The sequence below is a fragment of the Anguilla rostrata genome, chromosome 15, assembly GCF_018555375.3.
Source record: "Anguilla rostrata isolate EN2019 chromosome 15, ASM1855537v3, whole genome shotgun sequence".
Lineage (NCBI taxonomy): Eukaryota > Metazoa > Chordata > Actinopteri > Anguilliformes > Anguillidae > Anguilla > Anguilla rostrata.
Window position 1 is genome coordinate 32,350,730 of NC_057947.1, and position 27,459 is coordinate 32,378,188.

Here is a 27,459-nt window from a genome sequence, read left to right on the forward strand (position 1 = left end):
GAAATGTCTATGGTGTGGGCGCACGTATCACAGCAGGGACCTCATCTCCGCTGAAACGTCTATGGTATGGGCGCACGTACCACAACAGGGACCTCATCTCCGCTGAAACGTCTATGGTATGGGTGCACGTATCACAGCAGGGACCTCATCTCGGCTGAAACGTCTATGGTATGGGTGCACGTATCACAGCAGGGACCTCATCTCCGCTGAAATGTCTATGGTATGGGTGCACGTACCACCGTAGGGACTTTGTCACTGCTGAAACGTCTATGGCAGTGGTCTCCAACCCTGGTCCAGGAGAGCTACAGGGTCTGCTGGTTTTCATAGTGACTCTGCACTTCATGAATCAATTAGAGCAGTTGATTACACAGTTAATTCAACTCACCTGAGGTCTTGGGTCTCAACTGGGTGCTGATTTTAAGATGAAAACAAAAACCAGCAGACCCTGTAGCTCTCCAGGACCAGGGTTGGAGACCACAGCAGGGACCTTATCTCTGCTGAAACGTCTATGGTATGGGCCACAGGCACAGGTATCACATCAGGGACCTTATCGCTGCTGAAACGTCTATGGTATGGGCACGCATACCACAGCAGCATGTCTGCAGTAGGAGCGCATGTACTACCACAGCAGGCAGATTCCCGTTTGTTCGGTTGTCAGTGTGGATGTGTCTGCATATGTGTCTGGTACAACCCTCAGAAGCTCGCAGCTGGTCTACAGATTAATAATTTAGGAAGTCTCCACAAGAACAAGACAGAGAAGGAGCGCAGATTCACCGCAGGGATTGGGTCTTGGGCTGGGAGACAACTAGAGCGGAAGAAACCTGACCCAGGTCATACGCGCGCCTTAAATACTGAAACCCTTTAGATGCCGGTAAAATATTAACTGTGTTTGTATGGACAATGAATGCACTTCCGATTCTCAGTACTACACAGTCTCAGTACTACACAGTGTTTCAGGAGTCTCAGTACTTCCCAGTTCTCAGTGCTCCTGGGGCCTCAGTGGTCCACTGGTCTCAGTGGTCCGAAGGTCTCTGTGGTCTACAGGTCTCAGTGCTCCTAAGGCCTCAGTGGTCCACAGGTCTCAGTGGTCCGAAGGTCTCTGTGGTCTACAGGTCTCAGTGCTCCAGGGCCTCGGTGGTCCAAAGGTCTCAGTGGTCCACAGGTCTCAGTCCTCCTGGGGTCTTAGTGCTGCTGGCGTCTCAGTGCTCCTGGGGCCTCAGTGGTCCACTGGTCTCAGTGGTCCGAAGGTCTCTGTGGTCTACAGGTCTCAGTGCTCCAGGGCCTCGGTGGTCCAAAGGTCTCAGTGGTCCACAGGTCTCAGTGGTCCACAGGTCTTAGTCCTCCTGGGGTCTTAGTGCTGCACTGGTCTATGACCTTATTGGTCTCAAAGGATAATAAATACCTCCTATACTGACTCACATTGTAGTCTGATCCTGAAATTTAGACCCACCTCCTCCTGTTTAACCTTTCATGAACATTGGGAGGATTCTTTTTTTTTTTCGTCATCTGTGTCTTTGCAGTATGTACAAATGAAATGTGCACTGAATGTATTTTTTCCATTAAAAAAAAAAAAAAAAGCTCAGTTTTAAGTGGTGGTGTGGTTTGGCTGTCCTTGTAGTTTGAATGCCTGGCTACTTTGCAAAAGCAGAATTTGAAAGAAGTATGAATACATAATAGGAGCACGGAGTGCTTTCCAACGACGTTGAAAAAGTGAACTAATTAGCGAGTAATGATGATGAGCAGCACAGTGTGAATTGTGTTTAGCTTAATAGAGCATAATTGGGGTTTTGCTGTTGGTGTTTAGTAGAGGTGAGCGGGGAAGCTGTTGAAACAGTGTGACACCTTTAGCTCTTATGTTACACCTGTACACTGCACAGTACCTGAGATTACAACCTCCAAGAAAACGTTGTCAGGGAGTGTTTTCGAGAGAGACGTGGTGTTGAAAATGGCACCAATAAAAGGGACTCCTGTATGTATGTGAAGACTGCCTGGGCTGTTAGTAGTTAGAGATATTTTGGGGTTACATGATGCGCCAGTCAAGTGTTCTGGTTGAACTGCGGTCGACATGAAATTTTGTTTCAGTGACCTATTATATGAATTATTTTTAAAGTATTCACATAGAGCACACACACACACACACACACACACGCTCTTATCCAGAGCGACATACAGTAAAAAAAAAAAAAAAAAATCTGTGTAAATCTCAGGAACACAAAAGTGTGATATCACCAAGAACACTCAGAAGGCTCATTAATTATCACTGCGTAATTATCAATGTGTAACCTAACAAATTAAATGACAATTTCTGCTATAATTAACAAAAGAAAGTACCATTAGAATGCATGCAAGCGAAATACAGAGATATAGTCAGTCATTCATGGTTGGTCCACATGCCCATGTATATGTACTTGTGCTCACGCACACACACACACACACACACACACACACACACACACACACACACACACACACACGCACACACACACACACACACACACACACATACACACACGCGCACACGCACACGGGTCTTTAAATGGATTAGGTTAGTCACGAAGGCTTGCTGTAGTGTAAATATGAACACACGCGCGACCCTGGGGCCTGTGTAATGGAGAGATGCTAGCTCTGCTAGCTCGCAGCGGCTCCAGTAAGTGCCAGCTGACCTTAATCCCCACGCCCCGCGCCCCGCGCCCTCTCTTTTAATCAGCGCCGCACCCCGCCCCGGACCCCCAAAGTATCGGCTCCATTAGCCGTGGAGAAACGGTCGCCATGCCAAGCTCTGAAGCGCTCTGAAGTCTCAGCTTTATGGAGAGAGAGAGAGAGAGAGAGAGAGAGAGAGAGTGTGTGTGTGTGTGTGTGTGAGAGAGAGAGAGAGAGGTGAGAAAGACGGTGTTGTATGGTATGTGTGTAGTGTGTAGTTGGTGTGTTGTGTAGTGTTGTAGGTGGTAGTGTGTGTGTGTGGTATGGTGGTGTGTTGTAGTGTGTGTAGTGTGTGTTGTGTGTGTGTGTGGTGGTTGTAGTTGTGTAGTGTGTGTGGTGTGTGTGTGTGTGTGTATGTGTAGTGGTGTGTGTGGTGTGTGTGTGTGTGTGTGTGTGTGTGTGTGTGTGTGTGTGTGATGTGTGTTTGTGTGTAGTGTGTGTGTGTGGGTGTGTGTGTTGTTGTGTGTGGGTGTGTGTACGTGTTACGTGTGTGTAGTGTGTGTGTGTCGTGCGTGTGTGTGTGTGTGTGGTGTGTGTGCGTGCGTGTGTGTGTGTGTGTGTGTGGCGTGTGTGTGGCTGCGTGTGTGTGTCGTGTGTGTGTACGTGTGTGTATGTGTGTGTGTGTGTGCGTGCGTGCGTGCGTGCGTGTGTGCATGCGTGTATTTGTGTACGTGTGTGTACGTGTGTGTGTGCGCGTGCGTGTGTGTGCGCGTGCGTGTGTGCGTGTGCGTGGGTGTGTTGTGTGTTGTGTGTGTGTGTGTGTGTGTGGGTGTTGTGCGTGTAGGTGTAGTGTTCGTCTGTGCTGGTTGTCTGTTCTGGCGCGGTGGGTGGTGGGTACGTGAGAGCTCGTCGTCAGGGTCCTGCGTGCTGTGTAGTGTGTCTGCAGCCTGCTACTTCTACCTTGAAGAGAGTAGGTCCCATTCTGAGTCCTGACCAGCGCGCTGCTCTTCACTCCCACCGTAATTACAGTCTCTGGAACTAACGAGCTGTTAATTGCTCTCAGGCACTTCCATGAAAAAAATAATCAATTCTGTATGTTTGGGCGTTGATATGACAGCCAGTCAGCTGCAAGGCCCTTGTAGCTTCCATGAGATCATGTGATGTATTTTTTGTTGATGACTCACATGGGAGCTGCACAACCATGCTTCTGATTGGCTGTCATATGAACAAGCAATAGTCTGAAGGATTTTATTTTTTTATTTAATTTTATTTTTTTTGTTGCCCCAGAACCAAACAAAAAAAAAAAGGCCTTTTTTGCAGTTTGAAGGTTTGTTACAGCTTCAGTGTGATTAGAGAAGAGAAAGATGAAGAAAAAGCTTGTATGCTGCAATGTGGTGATGATTGTTATTGCGCTGAAATATGAGTTCATTATTTTCGTGGCTTATCCCCCAACCGTAAGCCTGGTGTTGCCACCAGGGAGTCCCCCCCCCCCCCAGTACCCTTGCCGGGGCTGTGCAGCATTCTGTCTCTCAGAGCTCACCGGTGCTCAGATTATTCATAAGTGATCGCACACAGCAGAACACCCGACTGAACGTCCTCCAAGCCAATAACAGCTGTGTAATAAGGTGCTCCTTGGTGTGTGTGTGTGTGTGTGTGTGTGTGCACGCACCGTGAAATCTCAAGTGCAGAATCCCTGACCTCCCCCCCCCCCCCCCCCACACACACACACACACCCACCGCAAATAAAACCCACTGCATCTACAAAAAAAAAACAGACACTCATCATCGTCGCAGGTGAACTCTGAACTACCTGCTCTTCAGGACCTGCACGCGCTCAGACCAGACGAGGATGTGAGGATGTGAGGATGTGATGTCGGCTAGTCACTGCTGACGCGGGCGACGTGCTTCCGACAGGCGTTTGCGTTGGCGGGGCAGTTGCGCTGGTGTTTTTGTTGCGGTCGCTGATAACTCCAAAAAATGGCCGTTATTCGTTTGTCTAATATTTACTTATTTTCCTCTCTCTTTCGTTCTTCTTTTCGTTCCAGCGCCCTTGACGGACAAGCCGCCGAAGATCCTCTTCCCGTCCGAGAACAAGATGACTGCCATGGAGATACAGATCGGTAAGATTGTGGGGCTTCCCGCGTTCATTTCCAGGCCGGAGGTAATCTTCTCGCTGATACGAGATGGGAGGCATATCTCTCATATATATATGAGCAAAATAGACTATGATCCAGAGGCTATGCAAGGAATTGCTTGAGATATTTAAAAGATAACTTTTTTTTTTTTTTTTTCACGCAGCGATATTTATGGTCTTTTTTTTTTCTTTTTTTTTTTTTAAACAGCGGGGAAATGAATTTCTGGATAGGCAAATTGCTTCATTACTACAAGATTAATCCCTCTGCAGAAACATTGGCCACATGGTGTTGAAGATCCACACCATTTGTTTTTGCGAGCGCAGGCAACTGTTATGGTTTCCCCTCTAGCCTTTGTTTGTGGATGGTAGTCAGCTTGGACACCATGAGCATCTGAAGCATATTGTCGGTGTTCTGTGCACAGCTTGCGCACGGCCTGTGCTGTTCAATGAAGGGCCAATGGCTGCAGGCCCGTCTGTCGGGGAAAACAGCGGATTGGCCGCTCAGTCATGCGTGCAACGCACGTGATTGGCTGTCCCCGCTGAGGCAGCGGGCTCCCTTTCTTGTGGGTTTCCTCTACAGATGATGTTGTGGAGAACGTGCCTGAACAGCGATTTTGGTCTCCTTGGATATGGCTGATGGTGTGGTCGTGCGGTCACATGGTCGTGGGATCGCTGTGTTGTGATTGGCTGGTGACTTGGCCATGCTTGAAAAGTCCTTCGTTTCATGGCGAGGGCTAACGCCATTGTCCTGTTTTATGAATGTAGGCTGTGGAAGGGCTTTTATGCAGCGGTTTCTCTGTGAAGATACAGAGCGGGCACTTGAGGTTCATCTGTGAAAGATGTTTTTTAAAACTGAATATCATTGCCTGCATGAGAAAGTTTGGTTTGCAAATGTAAAACACATATTTATTTGTTGGTGCGTAAAGCTCGATTGGCGAAATTCTAATACTGTAAACTAATGCTTTAAAAAAGTTGGGTTTTTTTCCTTTGTATATTCAAATTTATCACCTCACAATACTGTTCCAACTAAACACAATTCTCCCAAGCTCAAAAGCCATTGCAAGTCTCGTACTATTGTCCGGGTCGACTTTTTTAGCTGCCAGTGTGTAATCATAGCTGCAGTTCTCTGCTACTGAGAACAGGGATCATCAATCTGACCAAGAACCATTTTGGTTTTCTTTTCTCCCGGGTAATTAGAGCTACCGATTGGCCAGGCGTACAGCCTGACTGCCAGCAGTGACTGCAGGCAAGGAGCCGTGAGACGACCCGTGAGTTGCCCATCCCTGTGGTAGAGCATCTGCTGGCGTGGAGTCTGATAACGGTAACTGGTCGAGCAGTTTCACCGTCTCTGAAACGCAGACGCGAGGACTCCGGTGAAAAGAGTGCGGTTCCATTAGCTCTGTGGCTAGTTCCCATGGAAATGACCCTCTCGAAGAGGCTGCTCCCCACCTGCGCCGCCCTCTGCACCACGGTGATGGACCTGTAACTGCGCCATCGGTCAACCTTCGCTCTGAAAGTGGCTCTCTGATCATCTCTGAGAGATGTGCTCCCATTGTTCAGCTGAATAGAATTTCTGGGCTCTCTCCACTCAAGCTGAAATGGGTCGGCCTATTACCCATGATTCCTCTGGGCGTCGAGCAAGGGAGAGCGGCGTATTTATCACATTCATTTCAAAAAATGTCAACTATTATGTATGTTAATACATGACAATTGTAAGGTGAAATACTAATAGTGTTCTTAGTGATTATTCCGTTGCTGGCCTGGTATGGGGGGGGATATGGAAGGTTAAACGGGGGGGGGTCAGCTCCTCTTTGATGTCCTGGTCTTCAGCTCTTCCGTGTTCTTAGATCAGATTGGTGGCTCCTGAAGCTCCGCCCACCCGTGACACCTCCAGACAGTTGCAGCTTCATCAGATCTGATAGGTTGGAGAGATTGGAGAGGCTGCAGTCCCAGTGTCTGACGATGTAAATGTCAGGTGCTGTCCGCATCTCCACCTGCATTATTATTATTATTATTATTATTATTTATTTGTTTTTATTCTTGTAAGAGAGCGGCTGTCGGAAATGAAGCAGGGAGTCTTGGGTAAATGACAGGACAGCCTGAGAGGGCGAGAGATTCACTCCGTTATACCAAATGAATGGTTAACCTGCCGAAACCTCGGTTGGCAGTCTTTTTTACGTTTGAGCTCTATGGAAATCGCCGGAAAGAAAAAGCCATTACTCTTGTGTGGCGAGCGCGCTGCCGCTGACATTATTAACGGTGCTGCGGGTGCAGTCACGTGACCTGCCGGCTGCTGAGCTTCATAAGTCTCCCGACTGTCACTCACAGTGCATCGTCTAGGAAACGCAATAAGAACATTACACGGATTCCACACGGCAGTGCTGTATGCATGTATTTTCTGCTTCTTGCCAAAAAAAAAAAACGTTTGTTGTATCTTTTTATCTTTTGTATCTTGTATGTATTTTTTTTTTTTTCCCACCACATTTAAAGCTCTCATCCAGCTCCTTGTATGGTCGGTTTCCAAACTCAACAACTAATAAAGTTGGTTCAGAAGCACAAATGATAAAACCATAGAACTCATTAGCAAATGGAAAATAGAAGCAGGTTTTTTTTTTTTTTTTTGCTGTTCCTGAAAATTACATATACACTTTCTGAATTAGGTGCAGCCACACTATATAAAACACTACACACACTTTCTGAATTAGGTGCAGTTATACTGTATAAAACTACACACACAAACACACACACTTTCTGAATTACACGCATACTCTTCTGAATGAGAGAAGGTGCAGGTATACTATTTAAAACTCTACATACACTTTTTCCATATTAGGTGTAGTTATACTGTATAAAACTCCACACACACACACACACACCTGTTCTGAATTAGGTGCAGTTATATATATATATATATATATATATAAAACTATAAAACTTTTTCATTTCTCTTGGTGGAGAGGGCGGAGTTTGCTTTAACGTCTCCTAGAAACAGGGAGCAGTTTCATTTGCTTCAGCTTCACAGCTTCACTGAAGCTGGCGAGCGGAAGCCTGGTCGGTGTCACGGTCACGGTGGCAGATTCACGCTGTTATGTGTCCCTTTATCAGTCTGTTTTTCACACAGGGCCTTCCCGCCGCTCGCTGAATAGCTATTGGTCTGAAAAGTGCACCGGGGAGTCAATTATTATCGGATCACTGGCCAGATTTAACGAGCGGTAATGATTCGCCGGCGTTTAATTAATGATCGACCGGTGGCCGGATTTGTGATTTTATCATGTAAAACAATTACGGCGCAACGCGATGGAAAACAATCGCACGCTCGCCGCTGTAAAAAAAAAAAAAGAGTCACACACAGGATGTTGGAGACGAGGTGGCGAAGGTCCGTGTCGATCGCGCGTCTCCTAAGTAACCTCGCGCACCTTTTCTTCTCCGAGAGGATTTGAAAGCCGCTCTCGTCCTGACAGCCTCTCTCTCCGAGCGTCTTCCCGGAGATTGATCGTCGCAAAGATCCTTCAGGTCACCTCTAGGTCGTTCGGCTAGGGACGCGACGGAGCCGCTCGGGAGCTTTTAGATTTACAGTGGCACGGATCGCTCAGCAGTGAATCTTACTTTCAGTATGCATTGCTGTCCCGGCGTATTGAGGAACATTTCATACAGCGTGTACAGTATACCATTCTGTACAGTCAGCGTTCCGTGATAAGACTTGATACACTTCTTATATCTGTGTGCTTTTCTGTAATTTTAAAATTAATATGCAAGTAACAAATAAGTTGTAAAAACATTTCTGGCCATTTCTTCGAGAATGCCAACAGTTGGTACAGAAAGAAAAGATCATCTAAGATATATTTTGCCTGCGCGTGTAACTGGAGCTAGCAATTAAGACCTGTCAGCAACGGTGTGAAGAAATAACTACCTAATTCCCATCTTTATTTTTATCTGCGATTCGCTTGGATAACTACAGAATAAATAATAATAAAGCAATCATAAATCCACAATAAACAGAGTGACAATGTCACTCTCCCAAATGGTATTTTCCCCTCCCCTCAACCCCCCACCCCCCCCCCCCCTCCCGCTGAGCTGTGATTGGTCCTTCAATAGCAGGGTGGTTGTGTTCCGGCTTGTCATTGGTCACAGGACAGGTTCCAGCATTGACCACGCCACTATTTTGGATCGCTCCCCCTGGCATCGTCATAGTAACAGCAGGGGGGTGGTGGGGGGGGGGTTACAGTGAGCTAAAGCGAAATACTTAAGCGTGTGAAGTTTTGCCATTAATCATGTGGTTGCCACGGAGATGCAGCCCGGTGATAAATGGGGCAGGGCGACGGCCCTAAAATGAGCAGAAAGGGGTTTTTTTTTGGTTTTTTTTTCCCCTTATTCTAGAAGATTCCGGCGCAAACGACACTCGGGGTCCTGCCTCGGGATTAAGTTCTTTTCAGCGAGGGGTGCGCGGTCCAAAAAACCGACAGCAGGCCCCCGTCTATCACGCGCCGTTGTGGAGCAGCAGGTTTTCCCGGTAATTGGAACATCCCGGGCTATGATGTGATGACATCGTGATTCTCCCCGGAGACGCGCGCGGAGCGGCGGAGTACCACAGAAGAAGAAGCTTTGGTGAAATTGATTTACGCGCTTAAGTAAACATTCTCCATTCTTCAAATCCCCGCTCTTAAAAAAAAATAATAATAAAAATTTATTCAAAGCAATTACTCAGTGGCCAATGCCGCAGAGCTGCTTCCTGTTTCTCGAGAAGCAGGAAATGGGTGCACCTGCCGCTCTCGCATACATAACAAGGCATGAACGTGAAGCGGCTGCCCTTCACTCTGGGCCTTCGGGGGCCAAATGGACATTGGCGCTGCACGTCTCCTATATTTGTTACAGATGCTTAACTTCCTGCGGGGTTTGTTGACTGTTTTTGGGCAGTGGTCTTCGTCAGTGTACGTCGCTTTGGATGAAAGCGTCCAAAGCCAAATAAATGCGTTGTAATGTAATGTAAGTGTACTGAATGAGCATATTGTTGTTCCTGCTATTCTGTGTAACTGTCGAGAGTTGATAAAGCGGGTCAGTTTTGACATTGTGACATTTATAAACATTTCTGTCAAACGAAAGACCTGCGTTAAATTAATATTTAATGCAGGTTTTGCATTGTGTTGTAATGTATATTTTATTGGTGTCTTCCGCGGCTGACCTCTGTATCATATCCATTTCGCACTGAAGTGATTTATATGGCAAGCACACAGCCACAGCCCTGTCTGTCCTGGGGAAAAAAATGTCCTTCAGTTTCTGGTCAGTTATTCAGCCTGGCACAAAGACAGCTGTTGAGTGATATTTATTTATTTATTTATTTATTTATTTATTCCTGTTTGAATGTACTTGGACATCTGTGTGTGTGTGTGTGCGAGTTTGTGCGTGCGTGCGTGCGTTCGTTCGTGCGTGTGAGTGTTTGTGGACACACGCATGTGTGTGTGCGCATTTGTGTGTATGGGCATGCATGTGTGTGTGCGTTTGTGTGTATGTGCGTGTGTGTATGCATATGTGTATGTGTTGGTGCGTGTGCGTGTGTGTGTATGTGTATGTGTAGGTGCTGGTGCGTGTGTATGGGCGTGCGTGCGTGTGTGCGTGTGTGTCTGTATGTGCTGGTGCATGTGTTTGTGCTTGCGTGTGCCGACAGTGACCTCATGAAAGCCACACGCTACCAAACGCAAGCGAGAGTGCGCCAGCTCACCCGCGATCTCACCGCCGGATCAAACAGAGTCGATTAATTAAGCCGATCTTCCCCAGAAAGCGATCCGTTAATCGCATAAGCCAGAGATCTCCAACTCCGGTCCCGCAGGGCCGCCGTGTTCTGAAGGCTTCTGCGGGTTGCCTGGTAATCACCAGTCAAATTAGGCCCTGGAAACAGGGTCTTTAGCCAATCAATGGGCTGAGTTTACTTAATGCGGAAATGCAGATAAACAGTCGTAACTGTCCCCCCAGGACTGCGTCTGAGGTCCTTTATCCAGTCCGAAAGTGTCGGCAGTGAAAAGGGAGCTGCAGCCTGAAGGAGGCTGTCCTCAGAGAGCTGGAAAAGTGCACTCAGTGGAGTGCAGATCTCCGCCAGGCCTGTTGGCTTTGCTGATGCAACGATAGAGGCTGCACAATCAATGCAGCCGGACAAATACCACTGAACCACTGAAAGTCCCAAAAGCGCCGATTCAGTGAAGTAACGTGAAAGGTGGCGACATGTTAGCTAATTTCATTCATATCAGCCACGATGTGGTAGACAGAGCTAACGTTGATGTTATTGTCTGGCACTTTCGCTTCAAATCTGGGCAGGAAGAGTCTGGACAGGGACAATTCCAGCGATGTAAAATATAATTTTCAACGTGAAAATGGCAACAAAATAATTCAAACAGATTCAAACATTATCGTACCCCGTTAGTTGGCGGATTATTTTGTTGGCATTTTAACATTGAAATAGACATTTTACATCGCTGGTCTTTCATTCCAAACAGAAGCAGTTGTTGATCACTTGCGGCCCGTACCGGCCAGTTAGGAGGAGTTAGCATGTATTTCAATGGACGATGATGGAAATTAATTCAAATAAAATACTTGTCGTTCACCGATTTGCAAAATATTTGAGAATTCAGGTCCTTGGCCTGCTGTCAGCATGCACAACAAGTATTAGGCTGATCGGCCCAGTAGTATGCGAGATTAGCTATGGACAGATACACAAACACACACACACACGACCAAATGCATAATCCCCTCCAGGGCTCTCGCTTGGTGGAGATAATGAATGAGTGAATGAATGGGTGAATGTACTGAGCACTGACCGCTGCTCTCTGTGCTATACTGAGCACTGACTGCTGCTCTCTGTGCTATACTGAGCACTGACCGCTGCTCTCTCTGTGCTGTAGTGAGCACTGACCACTGCTCTCTCTCTGCTATAGTGAGCACTGACCGTTGCTCTCTCTGAGCTATACTGAACACTGACTGCTGCTCTCTCGGTGCTGTACTGAGCACTGACTGCTGCTCTCTCTGTGCTGTACTGAGCACTGACCGCTGCTCTCTGTGCTGTACTGAGCAATGACTGCTGCTCTCTCTGTGCTGTACTGAGCACTGACCGCTGCTGCTCTCTCTACTGTACTGAGCACTGACCGCTACTCTCTCTGTGCTGTAGTGAGCACTGACCGCTGCTGCTCTCTGTGCTATACTGAGCACTGACTGCTGCTCTCTCTGTGCTGTACTGAGCACTGACCGCTGCTCTCTGTGCTGTACTGAACACTGACTGCTGCTCTCTCTGTGCTGTACTGAGCACTGACTGCTGCTCTCTCTGTGCTGTACTGAGCACTGACCGCTGCTCTCTGTGCTGTACTGAACACTGACTGCTGCTCTCTCTGTGCTGTACTGAGCACTGTCCCTCCTGCTCCCGTGCTTTTCTAACTCTACTGAGTCTGAGCGAAGGCATAGCAGCTAGCGCTACCACTAACCCGTTACCATGGAGGACTGTGTGTTCACTTGAGTAGCCCACAGCTCAGTGAGTCAGCTGGTGCTCTGCTGTACTGCTGGCCTCAGACATTAACACCCCTTTTTTCTTTTTTTTCTTTTTTTACTATAAAAAGGATATAAAATATCTGTACAAATGGTTTTCTAATATCTCATACTGAAAGCCAAATTAATGAGAGTTTTTCTCAACGCAAGGTGCAGTGGCTGATTACATGCCTATGAGGTGTGTGCAGTGGTCTTTATTTGCTGAATTTATTAACTCAAACTTCTTTTTTTTTCCATTTCAAATTCTGCTTTTGAATATGCCCCCTGGTGGCTAATGTGGGAACTCCAGACAATTTGTCCACTCATTTTTTTAGCCAAAACATGCACGGCAGGGCTCGACTCTTCTACTGCATGTGTTCACATTTCACCCTCTTAAATTCCTGCCTGCGAAGACTGCTGAAATGAATCTGTATGTCCAACCACGCACTGTCCATGGGGTACTTCCTCTGGGGGAATAACGGATGGAGCGTCGGGTGGGTGTTTGCCAGCGGAACGTCTGTCAACATTAGATTCTCCCTGGCTGTTTTCGTATTTGGAGCTGTCAGCGTCTGGAAGAGAAAAATATTCCAGTAATTCCCTGGACTCCATATGTTCTCTGACTCTGAGTACTCCTGGAAGCTCGGCCGATGGACTGGTGGCAACGCTGGAAGAGAGATCTGTGTACCAGGACACACACACACACGCACACACAAACACACATAACCATGCACACTAAAGATGCGCACACTAAAGATGCACACACATACACACACACATAACCATGCACACTAAAGATGCACACACACACACACACACACACACACACACACACACCATGCACACTAAAGATGCACACACACACACACACAAACATAACCATGCAAACTAAAAATGCACACACACCAGTGTACACCACAATCACACATAGACTCGCACATTAACACACACATGCATGCGCGCACACGCACACACATAAACACACACACATAACCATGCACACTAAAGATGCACACACACACACACACACACACACACACACACATATCCATGCACACTAAAGATGCATACACACACACACACACACACACACACACAAATAACCATGCACACTAAAGATGCACACACACACACACACACACACACATAAGTATGCGCACTAAAGATGCACACACACCAGTGTACGCCACAATCACACATAGACTTGCACACATAGACTCGCACATAGACACACATACACATGTATCTGCAATGCGTACTGACGCACACGCATGCAATAATGCAGTCTCCAAATAATAATCATTAAATTGCACCCACTGTGTAATAACAATCATAATTATACACACACTATATAATAATTGTCATAATAATGCATCCTTCATATAATAGTAATCGTAATAATGCACCATCCATGTTATATAATCACGATAATGCATCCTCCACAGAGTACATGCAGTAAAACAAATACAGGAACATAACAACAGATGGAAGTTTGTTGGAAGACTAGATCCTGCAGAACTGAGGTCACAGTTGGCCTTGATAATTTATTAACAGATGGATAAATTACTTCAGTGGAAGGCGCTTTAATTTTTTAAAACCAACAGAATTTAAAAAAAATAAAAAAAAGTTACCAATGCAAAGTTTCTAGAACAGGTGTAAATATGTGTTTTTTTTTTTTTCTTGGTTAAAAATACCCACTGCCTCATTTTTGCACTAACTGCATCTGGTCAGTGTCCTGTCCTTTAGGGGGGAAGTGAGACCAGAGAAGAGAGCGTTACGCTTGTCTGATCTTCTTGTCGCAGGTCTGTGGCCCAGACGGACCCTCACTTTGATAATATTCCTGAGCTCTTCCAGCCCTCAGCTTTACCTGCGCAGTGAGTGAGTGTCATAAACCGTATCAGGAACTTAGGATCATTTAATCTCTCGAAAATCCGCCTCAAAGTAGCCAGTAAGTTTTTTTTTCTTTCTGCTAAATCTATATCTATAGCACAGATTTATTTTTGTTCACAGAGAAATAAGGTTTCAAAATGCATAACTTTTTTTTTTTAAAGTGTGTAGCCCAAAACTGAAGGGTCTCATTTCTAATTCTAACCCCCCCCCCCCCCCCCCCTTTGATACAGGGCTCAAACTCCGAGTGCCTGTTCTTCTTCCAGCTGCTCAGAAATAGTTTTCAGGACGTCCTCTTCTTCAGTTCCAGCTGTGATTTTTTTAAATGAATTATTCTGTGAGCTGCAGTGATGAATCAGATGAACGGGGGAAAACAGGAGCTGCCGCTGCACCAATTATAAAACACAAGACGGCGAGCTTTCGGGCCGCCGTCAGTGCCGGCCCTGATTTGATGTGGCTCACGCTCGCCTCCTACCCCCCCACCCCCCCACCCCAACCCGAGCACCCCCTAATAAAACTGTCATCGGGCCCCCCCCCCCCCCCCCAAACGGCACGAAGGGCGAATAGATGCGTTTCCACGGCGCCTCGTTTCCCAGGATGCCGTTCTGCTGCTCCGCCCGCTCTAAAACATCTTGTCATCCGCTCGTATCCGCGGCGCTACATTGTTCCCGCGAATCTTACACCGCCCCGTGATTTAATTACGGCGGTATTTTAACGTATGAAATCAATTCTCTGCCTCACACTTATGGAAGCGCTCCTGGCCAATCCAATTATGAGGGGTGATCGATATGCAGCCACAAAAGATGCAGCAAAACTGAGAACAGAATTATTATTTTAATTTTTTCTTTTTTTAAATCATTACCTTTCATACAGTATAGGAAGGAATATACTTTATGTATGCTTGTCCTGCTGCAACTAGTACTAGTACTACTACTATGCTTGTGCTGCTACTTCAACAAATACTACTGCTACTGCTACTACTGCTACTGCTGCTGCTGCTAATACTACTACTGCTACGAATACTGCTACTGTTACTATTGCTACTGCTACTGCTGCTGCTGCTACTATTACTACTGCTGCTACTACTGCTACTGTTACTACTACTACTGCTGCTGTAACTGCTACTACTCCTCTTCCTCCTCCTCCTCGTATTGTTATTGGTATTGTATTCATAACATAGTTTTCATTTTGTAGCCAGTAAGTCTTGTTCTGCGTAGATTGCAGTGTCCTGATGTTGATGGCTGGTGTCAGTTTGGTTGAGGTGCACGGGGCTCAGAGATGAGAGGCAGTAGCTTAAGAGGGAGGCCTACGCTGGGCTAAGCAGCCATACGCTAACGCTTACAGGCTATGAACACGCGGTCTGTGCGCCTGCCTGGTGCTCTGCTCTGTATTCTCTAATACTGAAAACGTCTCTCTGCCTTTTGAAGTCAAAAGCGTCCAATTTGACGCAGGTTTTGAAAATTAAAGGGCATAACCAAGTGCAGTACTTTGGCGGCGGGCCTTCCTGTTTCCGTATCACGAAGCCAAAGATGGCCGTTAGCAGCTTAGGCATCTGGAAGCAGAGAGAGGATCGAAGGAATATCGGAGCTGAGTAAGTCTGCTCAGGCTAATGGATCTGTGATGCAAACCTGCCTTCTCTGTTTAACAGTGCCTGTGAATCCACTGAAGACAGGAGGGATGTTTGGAGGGTAATTAGTGCGTTAATTTTAGAATAAAGACTAGCTCTTCAGTTCCGAGAATAACATGGCTACAACGTGAAGTGCCCTGGCTTTGACCAATGAGAGTTTAGCACTCTGAAACTGTAGAACTTTCTGTAGTTTCTGTGAGGTGAGGTTCCGCAAATTAATATGACACTACAGAGATGGTAGTTCTGTATCTGCTTGCTTGCTCATTCTGGGCAGTGCCTCTAGTGGTGGGATCTTGTACTGCAGCATGTGTTCGGTCTTGGAAACGTTGATGAAGCTCCTTCGGCAGTCAGTGCACAAACCGCACACCCATTGGACTTGTGCTGCAGGCGTGCTTTCAGGCCTATAGGGCAAGGTTTAGGGGATGGGACCGCTTGTTAAGGCTGGCACTGATTGCGGTGCTCACCATGGGAGCCATGGTAACAGGCCTCTGTAACCCGGATTATCCGTAATGCCGAAACATTAAAAAGTCTCACCTTGTGTGGAAAAAAAAAACATCTGTTCTGTAATTCCCTCCCGTAATGAATAATCTGGCGCCTTCTCGCCCGGGCTAGCAGATATCGCCGCGCTCGTTACCGAGCCACAGGTGCCCTCCGTCACCGAGGGCTTCCGCCGTAGGTTATTAAGTGGCGATTAAAGCCCTTATGAAGGGAATGTGTCGTTAATAAAGCGGAGGAGAGAGAGAGAGAGAGGCCGTACCTGCCAAATTTGGCATTTTCACGCACTCTCCTGAGCGCGGTGTGCGGCCATTGCGTGTGGTGCGTGTGTGTGTGTGTGTGTGTGTGTGTTACGTGTGTGCGTGCGTTGTGTGTGTGTGTGTTACGTATGTGTGTGTGTGCGCGTTACATGTGTGCGTGTGTTATGTGTGTGTGTGCGTTGCATGTGTGTGTGTGTGCATGTGTGTGTGTTACACGTGTGCCTGGGTTGCGTGTGTGTGTGTGCGTGTGTGCGTGTGTTATGTGTGTGTGTGCGTTGTGTGTGTGTGTTGGTGTTGTGTGCGTGTTACGTGTGTGGTTCGTGTGTGTGCGTGTGTGCGTGTGTTATGTGTGTGTGTGCATTGCGTTTGTGTGCGTTGTGTGTGTGTGTGTGTGTGCGTTACATGTGTGCCTGGGTTGCGTGTGTGCTTACGTGGGTCACATGCGTGCGCGCGCTCCCCTCTAGCTGTGCTGCACAGATGGAGATTCTCCACGCTGCTGCTCTCCTCCCAGCCCTGTTCAGGAGAGGCCACCCCTGGGCAGCCTCCCTCAGACATAGAGCTGCATTATTCACCAAGAGCTGTTTACTCCTGCCCTGCCTCAAACTCTTTCTCTCTTTCCCTCTCCCTCTCTCTATCTCTTTCTCTTTCTCTTCCCTTCTCTCTCTCTATCCCCTCTCTCCCCCTCTCTCTCTCTCCTCTCTCTCCTTCTCTCTGTCTCTCCCTCTCGCTCCCTTTCTCTCTCTCTCTCTCCTCCCTCTCTCTCTCTCTCTCTCTGTGCTCTTAAATCCTCTCAGTGTCCTGTGCTTTCAGAGAGCATTCCCTGGGTTTGCTGCATTTTTTTAAGAATCCATTATTTTTAACCCCAGTATTCCCAGAACCAATTAGAATCATTGCAAGGTGGAGCTCTCCGCGTGTGATTGGTCACACCTCCTGCTGTCTAATTCTCTAATAATCACACGTGTCCATCAGAATGTAACGATCACAGAATCGCACACGTCTACTGCAGAATGTTACGATCACAGGATCTAATGCATGTATGAGGTGTTATGCAGTGATCAATCAGTACATGTACTACTGATATACTTCTCCTCCAGTCCGCTCTCACCCTCCTGTAGTACTGACTTCTCCTCCAATCAGCACTCACTCTCATGCAGTACTGTCTTACTTCTCCAATCAGCACTCACTTTCATGCAATGCTGATACACCACCTCCAATCAACACTCACCTTCATACAGTACTGACACAGTTCTCCTCCAATCAGCACTCACCTTCATACAGTACTGACACACTTCTCCTCCAATCAGCACTCACCTTCATTCAGTACTGACACACTTCTCCTCCAATCAACACTCACCCTCATGTAGTGCTGATGCACTTCTCCTCCAATCAGCACTCACTCTCACGTAGTGCTGATGCGCCTCTCCTCCAATCAGCACTCACTCTCACGTAGTGCTGATGCACCTCTCCTCCAATCAGCAGTCACCTTCATGTGGGATGTATGCAGTGTGAATAAACCAACGCTTCAGCTGACAGCTCTGCTCCTATAATCTCCTCTCCTCATAATTAGCAGCGATGCTAGCAGGGAATTTGGCTGGGCCCAATTGTGTGTATTTGGGAACAGGTTTCAAATTCCCAGGCCTATGCCTATTGGCCCCAGCCTAATCACATGTTAGAACACCCCCCCCCCCCCTTTATTATGTCTTATTTTCAGCAGTGGGGGGGGGGGTGAAGGTACAGTTTTCATCTGATGCCAATTACCACTGAGTACCGCGAAAAGTGGATCATCGCGGCAAGGTAGATTTAAGTACAATCCGTCCTGTCACTAAGAAAAAATGGGTAATTGGGCAAGAGAAGCGATCCCTCTCCATGGAGCCCGCCCATGAACCGCCACAGAGCGGAGAGACAACAAAATGGCGGGGAGACGATGTACGCAAACTGCATTCTGTGATGTAACACTTCCTAACGTGAGGAAATTTAATCAGGGAGCAGATGGGGAAAGAGCAGTGGGAGCACGCTGTGTGCTTCTCCACATCAGGGATTTGTTTGTGGAGAGCTCTGCCCAGGTATTTAAATGTCAGTTCTGTTTTTCCAAAGGCCGGCAATGGAAACAGAATGAGGGGCTTTCAAATGCCATAAGAGGAAAAAAATGAGAACCAAGTTTTTATGTTGAAAAGTTCTACTTTTTTTTTTTTGGGTTTTGTCACGTTTCCTAAACTGTTTCATAGACTGTTTTCTGAAGGGCATCTTGTAGGCCTTATGTTTTGTCATTTTTGCTGACAAAATGTGTATTCGTCGTAACTATCTGGGACTATTTGAAATTGTGATTGTAGATTTTGATTCCAGTAGAAATCCAACATTTCCAACTCTGGTTAGAGTGGCAGAATATTCTGTTAATATCATCATCATCTTCATCATTGCGCGCTGTAAGCTGCGGCTACCATTGCCATAGCAACCACCGGTTCTGCACAGAGATGTGAACGGGCCTGGTAAGGATCCACAGACCTGCCGTTCTCTCGAAAGAACAGATTTCAGCTTTCACACATAACGGACATAATGTTCTACATCTATGTCACTCGTTAGCTGAAATGGTTTCAGTGTGAACTGAAACCCGCATAGTATATTAGTCCTTTTGTTCCAAAGATGGATGTGTGTGTGTGTGTGTGTGTGTGTGTGTGTCGTATGTATGCATGTATGTTTCTATATGTATGTATGTATGTATGCCAGAGCTGCTCACAGAATTCCCTTTTGGGAACCAACAGGCCTTTGGAATCTCAGCCGGGATTCCTGCCCAGAATGATCAGGGGTTGTTCCTTATTCCCTCATTCCGGAGATGTGCATGTGCCGTGCTTTTTGTTGCAGATCCGTGTAATCCCTCTCCAGAAAGAAAAAAAATGCCTGCTGTCTGAAAACTAATTGCTTGCAAACAAAAATAGAAACGCAGTTTTTTTTTTTTTTCTCTCCCTCCGCAGAAGGTTTTTTTGTAGCGCGGCGCGGCCTCCGTGGAAACGGCTGTTTCTGTAACGCACGCGGTCTCCCCTCTTTCATTCCGCTTCTCCGGAGTTCTGCTCCGTGCGCCGGCGCGCCCCCGCGCCTCCCGCGAATGTTTCACCCCGTTTCCCGCGCTCTGGCGGGATGAGGACCCGCCGGCGTACCCGATGAAGTGATCCCGGTAAACGTGCCGGTCTAATGAGACCGCGCCGGATTCGCGGTTCCTGCGGTTTCCGTAGTTCTGGTTTGTAAATGAGTCCGGTGCTGGCATGCCGGTGAGCAGCTCAGCTCTACTCCCCATTCCACGCAGCGTGGGCTGTTTCACTCACCGTGAAAATGTTACATTGCAGGCATTTTAGCAGGCGTTCTCATCCAGAGCGAACTTGCACAACTTTTTACATATTGTTTACACTGCATCCGTTTTATACAGCTGGATATATGCTGAAGCAATGCAGGTTACGTAGTACCCCGCTCAGGGGTACAACGGCAGTGTCCAGCCCGAGAATCGAACCCGTGACCTTTCCGGGTCAAGACCAGCTCCTTACCCATGATGCACTTGGAGTGAAAAAAATATAGAAGGGCACCTGGTGGTCTGACTCCCTCCACACAACTTTCCTTTTTTTTTCTTATTTCTTTGTGATGTCATTATAATCATCGCCTTCAGTAATCATCGCCTTCAGTGACTGTGTCCTGGCAGTTGACAGTTGGTTTCCATGGAGACGTCTCTAGAGGGGAGTGGTCACTTTGGCTGCTTGATTGAGTCCCCCCCCCCACCCCCCCCTCCCTGCGAGGCTGAGATTAGAAAATTAATTTCAGCATCCAGCTGGATTGCTGATTGCTTTGGAGTTGAGTTGACTGATTCCATTGCAGGAGTTCTCTTTGGCTGAGCTTCTGTTTCACAAAGTTGTTTTGCTTTGTGCGATGGCGAGTCATGCAGAAAAATTCAGGTTCGGTAGCGAGAGACAGGCCACCCCTGAAGAGTGAGGGCGTGATGCCGGAGCAGTTGTTATGGCGATGAGCTTGCGATGGCGGTGAGGTGGTTCAGTTTGCACTCACATGCGCACACACCAGTTTGCACACACACACGCACACACCAGCACACACACATGCACACGCAAGTTCACATACACTCGTGCACACTTGCACATGGCGCACACACACACACACACACACACGTGTACATATGCACACGTATGAATAGACCAACACACACTTCCACCATCCCAAACATCCTGTGTGTCACAAACATGCCGTTACACCGATGCCGTGTGCATCCCTTCCTTTGTGCCTAATTCCTCCACATCAGCAGGGGGTCTCACCCATCACTGGGTCACACGTACGTGTCTGTCCGTGGACCTCCTTCCAGTGGATTTCAAGTGTTATTTTTAAACAGGCCGTGCTAACTGCAGCCCCCTTTTTTTCTGTTCAGGAAGTAATTACACCCCTCTCCGTCCACGCCTCCCAGGCCCCCATTATGGCTTCACGGCTATTCTTGCTCTCCCGATAAACAGAGGATTAGCCCCTGCTACACAGCGCGGTGCCACTTCAGTCCGTAAAGACCCTGAGCGAAGACCACTGAGCAGTGGCTCGGTGGCCAAGACACGCGGGAGCAAGTTTACTCTGGAGCCTCCATTTTGGTTGACTTGCATGATGTCACAGAGGTACCTCTGTGACATCACACATTGAGACACCGATGTGTGAGGAGTTGTACATGGCAGCTAATCCAGCAGAGAATTCTAAAGGAAGAGTAGCCAATCAAAGTGACGGGGCAAAACGCATGATGTCACAGAGGGTAGTGGAGATGAAGCTCCTCCCACTCCACGTTACTTTTCCGACATCACAAGTGCCAATGTGACCATGGTGGCGCAATCGCTACTTAAGGTAGAGCTGCAGTTGGGGTATTTTTTTTAATTTTGGTTAACATGGTTTAATTTCTGCGCATTACAATTCATGTCACAGGCCTGAAATGATTTTTACAGCTTGTACTCTGCACAGGAAACCAGGCAATAAGGATGATTGAATGTTTATTTAACAACTAATAATGAAACACGCAAACCTGGGTGCTGTTAAGCCCCACTTGGCCTCCGCGTATCCATCTGTTTAATCAAAGCTCCGGTTCGGAGACGGATGTAATAGACGCTTGAATTTTGATGAAATTGAAACTTCAATTTTTGATGAACGCTTGCATAAGCTGAACGTTAATGTGCCCCCCCCCCGAAACAAAACAAACGGGACAGTTCTGCCCCCTCACTTTGACGTTAGCCGCTCTTTCTTTACAAAAGAACTGCCGCAGAAGTTTACTTTCTCAAAAAAAAAAAGAAAGATTTTTTTCTTTGTGCTTCTCTGCTGGATTACCTGCCATGTACAATTCCTCACACACTGGCGTCTCAATGCAGCTTCGCATTGGATTGAATCTGTGCACTGTGTCTGTGTCAGAGGCTATGAACCATCAGCAGCAGCAGACTGAGACAGGCTGAAAGATTTCTTCTTTTTTTCCCTTTCAGAAATACCTTCACCGCCAAGATGTTTTTTGCTCGCCTTTGCTTTGCAAATCATTCTTCTCTGAGTGTGCGTAAATATTAATACCACATTGCATTTATATTGCTTATTATTATTATTATTATTATTATTATTCGTTTCAACATATCCCTCCTGTTTTATGCCACCCTTTCAGTTCGATGCTTATGATGAATAAAAGTGTTAAGTGACGGACCTGTTTCAGACCAAAGCAATCAGGGCTGTTAGACTCACTCATTTTAATGCATATTATTACCTTTCCTTGTAAGACACCGGCATTTAAGAGTGAATGTTTAAGTGCCTGGTTAAAAAGTGTATTTTAATTGCTGAGGTATTAATTAGCATGTGTCATGTAATCATGCGGTATTTTTAATGCACTTTAAGCACTTCTGCTTCAAGCACTGGAGTCCTGGGTTCCCCCCCCCCCCCACCTTGTACCTGTGTAGGAGTACACCCACTTTTGCCAATGAAAGACTTTACAAGGAAAGATGTATTAACCTCACTTTCTTCTTGTGCTTCCTTCAGAAGAGCATGCAATTAGCACTGAACAAAAAAGACCAGGGCTTTAAAAAAAGAAATGGAGTCTGAGCTGTTAATGATGGCCCTAGCAGGCAGTAATTACAAAAAAAAAAAAAAAAGGAAAGAAAAAAAATAGAAAGAAAAAGAAAAAAAAAAACCTTGGTTGCTAAGCAACCCAGCTTCAGCTGTGTTATCCAGACGTGGGGCCTTCCTGCATCACAGCCTCACTGGCGGAGACCCTGTGTGCTGTGCTGTGCTGTGCTGACTGTCTGAACTAAGAGGCAATGGAGCTTGCGTTAGCAGTGGGTTGCGTTGGGTTTTTTATTGGGCACCTGGGCTCAAATGGGGGGCATTGCTTCAGTCTCAACTGCATGGAGGGAGGGTGTAGATGCCTACTGTGAAATTAATAGCACGCAAAGGAAAGTTTGCGTGAGGCGTACCTCTGTGACATCATCACCAGAGCCCTATCAGGGAATAGAGGCTGGTTTCCATGCAGTTTATTCATAGGTTGGAAAAAAAAAAAAAAAGTGAATGTCTTTGGAGGTATGGTGTGGAAAAATCCTCCCAGTCTGCACCTTCTTGAGTTGTCCTGTAGATACCCAACGCACACACACCCAACACACACAGACGCACACACACACACCCAACACACACAACACACACACCCAACTGAGGAAGGGGGCCTCATAACTGGGGATGGGGATGGGGGGGGGGGGTGGTGGTGGTTCTATTAAAATATTCAATTAAGTGGTTCTGTTCATTTTGTTCTTTCTTTATGCATTTAAAAAAAAAAAATCATTACAGAGTGTCCCAGAGAAATGTAAATTAACAAGGTAAATGTGTTTCGCTGAGTGGAAATTCATGAGATCCAGATCAAAATGTCCTCTTTGAACGAAGATCAAATGAGGCGTTTTCTTAGCTCAGAGCGTTTTGGAGGGTGAGAGGCTGCGCTGAGCCCCCCCTCTGCTTGTCCAGGGAGCGCACCCGTACAGGTGGGCGCTGGTCGGGTCCTGGCCGGGGCCACAGGGGTCCCAAACTGCAGGGGCCCAAACAGAGCTCCAGGAGGCCCTTATCAGTGTCAGATCCCTCAGTTAGCCACAGAAAAAAAAACATTTTATGGAGACACGAGAGCATCAGTCTTCAGCTGTCATTCTTGAGCTCATCAGCAAATGTGGCTAAAATGTTGTCTGATTGCATTGGCGTTCTGGGCAAATTAAAAAAGTGAGAGCCCAAAGTTATCATGGAAACGGGGCTCCAGTAAGGAGGGGGGGGGGTCCTCACCCCTACACAGGGTTTTATTTGGAAACAGACATCCCCTGCTTTAACCCATCAGGGAAGGCAGGGCTTTTGACAGACAAGAGTTTGGGTCAGTGCTTGTGTCAGAGAAGGAGTGAGGGAGAGAGAGAGAGAGAGAGAGGGAGGGAATGAGTGAGTGAGGGGGAGAGAGAGCAAAAGAGAGAGGGAGGGAGGGAGTGAGGGAGAGGGAGGCAGGGAGGGAGGGAGAGAGCGACAGGGAGTGAGAGGGCGAGGGAGGGAGGGAGCAAAAGAGAGAGAGAGGGAACGAGAGAGGGAGGGAAGGAGGGAGCGAGCGAGAGAGAGAGAGAGAGGGAGGGAGAGAGTGAGAGTGGGAGGGAAAGAGAGACAGGGAGTGAGAGGGAGTGGGAAAAGGGCAAGCTGGCCTTACTCTTCTCTTCATCTGTCATCATTAGTGACAGATTTGAAGAATCCAGCAGGGCTGTGGATTCATAATGAAACGGACACTTCAGCATCGTGACTGATGGCCTGTGTTCCCTTGATAAGAACGATCTCCCAGCTCACAGGGGCTGTGTCTGGGGTCAGCATGGGCGTGATATGTTGCTCTTTAAATTGTGGACCATCTTTTTTCATCCATCCCTGCCTCAGTACATAAAGTGAGATGTTGATATTCAGGGATATTTATTTACTTTTTTTTTTCTGCAAAAGTATTAAATATTTCAATTATCAACAGAAGAGAGTCTCTACAGTCTTGATTCCCACCCCCCCCCCCCAGTTTTTTCGCATTGAGATCTGTAGACATCTGTAGACATATGAGTTTTCCCAGCTGCTGTTTAAAAAATGTTTTTTTAATTTAAAATCACATAAAACACTGGTTTGATGTTACCCTCAGAAGTTGTCCCTGAGGGGGAGTTCCCAAGGGTTCCTCTCCCCTGCATGACTCAGAGAAAGACTGTGAGACAGAAGCCCTGCGGTCTGCAGTGAACTGCGAGTCTGGATCTGCTGCAGCTGTTGTTTTGGAATCTAGAGTCCACAGGAGAAGAGACCGAAGTGCATTTCATCAGAATTTTTTTTAATTTCTTTTTTTTTTTTTTTTTTAAGAAAAATCCTGTCTCTGTTCCAATCCGAGGCCAGGTCATCCCCCCCCCCCCCTCCCCTTCCCCCCCCCACCCCACCCCAATCACTCCAGGCCTCCAGTCATTGTCTTGAGGGTGCCCAGGTTCCGGTATGATTTGAAAGTTTGGGTTTGATCAAAGTTGCTTTGATGTGCGCACTGTGCTGTGATGTTGTTTTTCTTTGTCTCAAGAGCACTAGTTAGACAGGTTTTTTTTTTTGGGGGTTTCAGGAGTCTTCTCCTTTGTGGTCGTCTCTTCTCTCTGCTTAAACAGGTTCTGTTTGATCACCTTGCATGTTTTTCGGTTGGATTTAGTTTTTAGTTTTTAGCTCGTATGTTTTTTTTTCTTTCTTTTTTTGGTTTGGCGGTGTGTTCCGCATTGGTATAAACAAGGCAGACTGCTACCTGATTGATCCTGTTGAGTGGGGCAGTGCTGTAAATAGCTCGTTTCCTATGCGCACGTAGCTGCCAAGGCCACTTTTCCAGTCCACCATTATTAGCGAGCTCGGTAAAACAGCAACTTGCTCCTGTCGCTGTAATTACAGCTGGAGTCGTGTCATTATGAAACTCCACCACGGATATTGCGTCGGTGGATAAGTTCGCTTTCGTGCTCAGTGTAAACGTAGAACGCAGATGGTGCGCCGTACTAGTCGAGGGTTAAAACACAATGCAATCTGAAGAATATCCAGATTTTTGAGGCTCACGTTAAAGAGAATGGCAGATTGGTCCACCGAAGGAATGTGCTGTTTTGTCTGGTGGGTCCTTTTCTTTTTTTTGTGGCAGGAGGGGCGGGGGCGGGATTTGCCGATCTTGTTGAGGACAGTCGGGGGAGACGAGCGGCGCGGAAGGCGAAATGAGGATCTTAAGCCTGCGTCCTAGAAGGGCTGCCATGTTGTCCCGGTTCAGAATAGCATCTAATGTACACCTGGCTAGGTTCTGGTATTATTATTATTAATTACATTTATATAGCACTTTTCCAAATGCTCAAAGTGCTTTACAGTGAAGGGGAACTCACCTCACCCACCACCAATGTGTAGCACCCACCTGGGTGATGCACGGCAGCCAATTTGCGCCAGAACGCTCACCACACATTAGCGAAGGTGGAGAGGGAGAGAACATTTATTTAGCCAATTAAGTCTGGGGATGATTTTTAGTGGCAAGTTTGCGAGAGCCAGATCTGGGATTTGGCCAGGACACCGGGGAACCCCCTACTCTTAGCGATAAGTGTCATGGGATCTTTAGTGACCACAGAGAGTCACAGTATGGTAGTTACAGTATGTCTCTCCCATTGTCTGCCGAATACCCGTTGAAGGTTAAAATGAGTGAAACATGCTAAATTTGTTTTGAAGTGAGACACCGTCCTATTGCTTCTAAGTGAGACAAGGTACAAGGCTCCACTTATGTGATACAGTTTTTTCTCTTCTGACGCACGTGTTGTAGTAGGTGTGGTGGTCCTGGCTAGAGAATTCACCATTCGTTGTCAACGTCTCGGCTCTGCGAAGCTGTTCTTGGAGATGAGCACTGAAAATGAGATCCATCATTTAGAGGGATGATGTATAAAAAATTGAATGTGCTGAATGTTCTAACATGATGTTCTAACATGATCCCGATTGTCACTACTTTGATTGTTGGCTAATTTAAATGTCAGTTTTTTGACAGGAGCTTATTTTTAAGAAGAAAACTTAAGGTCCAACTTTAATGACATTTCCACATTCACTGTGGGGCAGGGAACTGGAGTCGAGCACCTGTCAGGTGCGAGGCATTCGACTGCTTGTAGGAAATCTGGGATGATTTGCTGTATGATGGTTGTCTTTGGCTGTGCTTTTGATGACGGTCTGCTTGGAGCACCCACTGCAGCCTGAACCAAAGTCACGCGTTTCACCACTGCAATGATAACCTGTGCCACCGTAGAAGATTCCACTTGTTCGCATCGGCAAACAAAATGCATTTGGGTTAACCAGTCGCCTGGAAGGTGAATATGAGGTCATGTGGACCACTGGCTTCCACACGGTACAATCAAGGGAAAAAAACAGCTGCCGACAATCGCTTTTGTGAAGTATAACACCGCAAAATGGTCTCGTTGGAACACGTATTTACAAAAAAACCCCTCCCTCCTCTACCCCTCAGCAAAAAAAGGCATTGATGAATGATTATTTTGTTCCATGGTGTAATTAAGCATTATCCAATTGAGGGTAATTTCATGGTATATCATGTGAAACTGTTGTTGGTCCAGTTTTTTTATGGGAAGTTCCTCGAGCAGGACGAGGTGTGATAAACGGATGATCTCCGCTGCCTCATGTGCATAATATTGATTTTCTCCCGGCGGCTTCCTGGGGCCTCCACACGCGATTAAAAATGCGCACGGCACCCGCCTCCTTAATGCCTTTTTACATAATATCCCAGACAAAATGGATTCCTTCCTTCTGAAGCCCGGTGCCTGACTTCGGTTGCCCGTAGCGACCAATTATCGCTGCCGCTGAACTCGGCGCTCGCTCTCCCTGGGGCGGCTTGCGCGGTGACTCCC

General features: G+C 46.9%; 1 protein-coding gene across 4 annotated transcripts in view; it reads left to right on the forward strand.

The window, feature by feature from the left end:
- LOC135240921 (interleukin-1 receptor accessory protein-like 1) overlaps positions 1-27,459 on the forward strand; it is a 532,714-nt gene that overhangs the window by 436,811 nt on the left and 68,444 nt on the right. For all 4 annotated transcript variants that reach the window (XM_064310972.1, XM_064310971.1, XM_064310974.1 and 1 more), the window contains one exon: positions 4,686-4,760. In XM_064310972.1, the coding sequence (XP_064167042.1) occupies positions 4,686-4,760 (75 nt within the window). The remainder of the gene's footprint in view (positions 1-4,685; positions 4,761-27,459) is intronic.